The sequence below is a fragment of the Ursus maritimus genome, unplaced genomic scaffold (assembly GCF_017311325.1).
Source record: "Ursus maritimus isolate PB19 unplaced genomic scaffold, ASM1731132v1 scaffold_3, whole genome shotgun sequence".
NCBI classification, from domain to species: Eukaryota; Metazoa; Chordata; class Mammalia; order Carnivora; family Ursidae; genus Ursus; species Ursus maritimus.
Genome location: NW_024425563.1, coordinates 11031258 through 11033531, shown reverse-complemented (window position 1 = coordinate 11033531; position 2274 = coordinate 11031258). Strand labels below are relative to the sequence as shown.

At 45.3% G+C, this 2274-nt stretch overlaps 1 protein-coding gene across 1 annotated transcript; it reads left to right on the top strand.

The window, feature by feature from the left end:
• The first annotated feature begins 401 nt into the window (after window positions 1–401).
• On the top strand, window positions 402–1650 carry LOC103669078 (olfactory receptor 2A5-like). Its single transcript, XM_008697401.2, is given in 1 exon segment — window positions 402–1650. A coding segment is annotated over 1 exon segment (933 nt). The 5' UTR covers window positions 402–717.
• Window positions 1651–2274: the final 624 nt, after the last annotated feature.

The following is a 2274-nucleotide window of genomic DNA, read 5'->3' as shown; positions in this document are numbered from 1 at the left end:
CAATGAGGGTAGTGATGCACACAGTTCGTAACCACACTCATATTTTTGAATGACCCATATGCATTTTCAGGCCTAATATATACTAGATCGAGAATTTACAATTACCTAAGACTGGTATCCTCTGAAGGGATATACAATAATTCTCAGTATTCAAAAAGTTACTGAATTCATCCTGCACTCAGAAAAGGTACATAAGGGGCGCCTGGGTGGCACAGCAGTTAAGCGTCTGCCTTCGGCTCAGGGCGTAATCCCAGTGTTATGGGATCGAGCCCCACATCAGGCTCCTCCACTATGAGCCTGCTTCTTCTTCTCCCACTCCCCCTGCTTGTGTTCCCTCTCTCGCTGGCTGTCTCTATCTCCGTCGAATAAATAAATAAAATCTTAAAAAAAAAAAAAAAAAAAAGAAAAGGTACGTAAATGTAGAGAAAAAGAGAATAAGGCAAATATGAAAGAAATATCAAAATTTGTTGAATCCGTGTAAAGGAATATGGGGTTCTTTGTCATAATTCGTGACACTTTTCTGGGAGTTTAAACTTATTCCTTATGAAAAGTTCAAATCATGAAGCTAACCAATTTTGGGAATAGGGGGATCTGGCAAGTGGGGCCAAATGTACAGCCTTTCTCTGAGCTCATTTTGAGCTAAGTAGCTCCAATTTTCGTCGATTCTCCAGCTCTGCCTTTTCTCACACTTCAGTCCTTGACAAACTGTCTTAAGAAATGGGAAGCAACCAGTCCTGGGTCACAGAATTCGTCTTACTGGGATTCCAGCTCAGCGCAGAGATGGAAGCATTCCTCTTCTGGACCTTCTGCCTGTCCTATATCTTCAGTCTGTTGGCAAATGGCATGATCTTTGGGCTCATCTGTCTGGACCTGAGACTGCACACCCCCATGTACTTCTTCCTCTCACACCTGGCCATCATTGACATGTCCTATGCATCCAATAATGTCCCCAAGATGTTAGCAAACTTAGTGAATCAGAAGAGAACCATCTCCTTTGTTCCATGCATTATGCAGACATTTCTGTATTTGGGTTTTGCTGCTACGGAGTGCCTGATTTTGGTGGCTATGTCCTATGATAGGTTTGTGGCGATCTGCCACCCCCTCCAGTACACTGTCATCATGAACCGGAGAGTGTGCATGGTCCTGGTTGTGACTTCCTGGGTATTTAGCTTTCTCTTGTCTCTGGTCCATTTAAGTCTCATCCTGAGGCTGCCCTTCTGTGGGCCTCATGAAATCAACCACTTCTTCTGCGAAATCCTGTCTGTCCTCAAGCTGGCCTGTGCTGACACCTGACTCAACCAAATGGTCATCTTTGGGACCTGTGTGTTTATTTTACTGGGGCCCCTTTGCTTGGTGCTGGTTTCCTACTTACGCATCCTGTTTGCCATCCTGAGGATCCAGTCCGGGGAGGGCCCCAGGAAGGCCTTCTCCACCTGCTCCTCCCACCTCTGTGTGGTGGGGCTCTTCTTTGGCAGCGCCATCGTCATGTACATGGCCCCCAATTCCCGCCACCCCGAGGAGCAGCAGAAGATCCTATCCCTGTTTTACAGCCTTTTCAACCCTATGCTGAACCCTCTGATCTACAGCCTGAGAAATGCAGAGGTCAAGGGCGCCCTGAGGAGAGCGCTGTACAAACAGAGGCACATGTGAGGGATAGTGAAAATCAACATGGCAGGTGGCCTTTTTTCAGTTTCTGCTATAATAAATGCCACATTAAGATAGACTATTTTAGACCTAAACATACAACCTGAAGACATACAGACCTTAGAAAACAAAATAGATGAATATCTTCATGACCCCATGGGTCATGAAGGGTATGCAAAGATTCTTAGAGGTGATCCAACATGCACAAGGCACAAAATTTGAAGAAGTGATAAATATTAGGCCTTTTCAAAATTAATCCTTGTGAGCATCAAAGTCACTATGAAGAAACAAGAAATGCAAGTCACAGACCAAGTGTTTTGTATTTTTTTAAATGCGATGGTGAGTCGGGTATGGCCATGTGAGGAGACACAGGCAAGTGTCAGGGAAACACAAAGTTTGTTGTCCTCATAAGTTCTGGAGAAGGAGGCATGCACGCCTTGCAGGGCCATGTAGGAAAGACACCAGGTTGGTCAGGAGACAGCAGGCAGGAGCAAGGGATGGTTTACATTGTTCCTTTCATGGGCATTTCCACAGGAAACACCCAATAAAGGGTTATATAAGAACAAGCTGGACTTCCCATAATGGGCAAATCGTTGCCATGTTCAGAAAGGGCATCATGGAGACCGATGG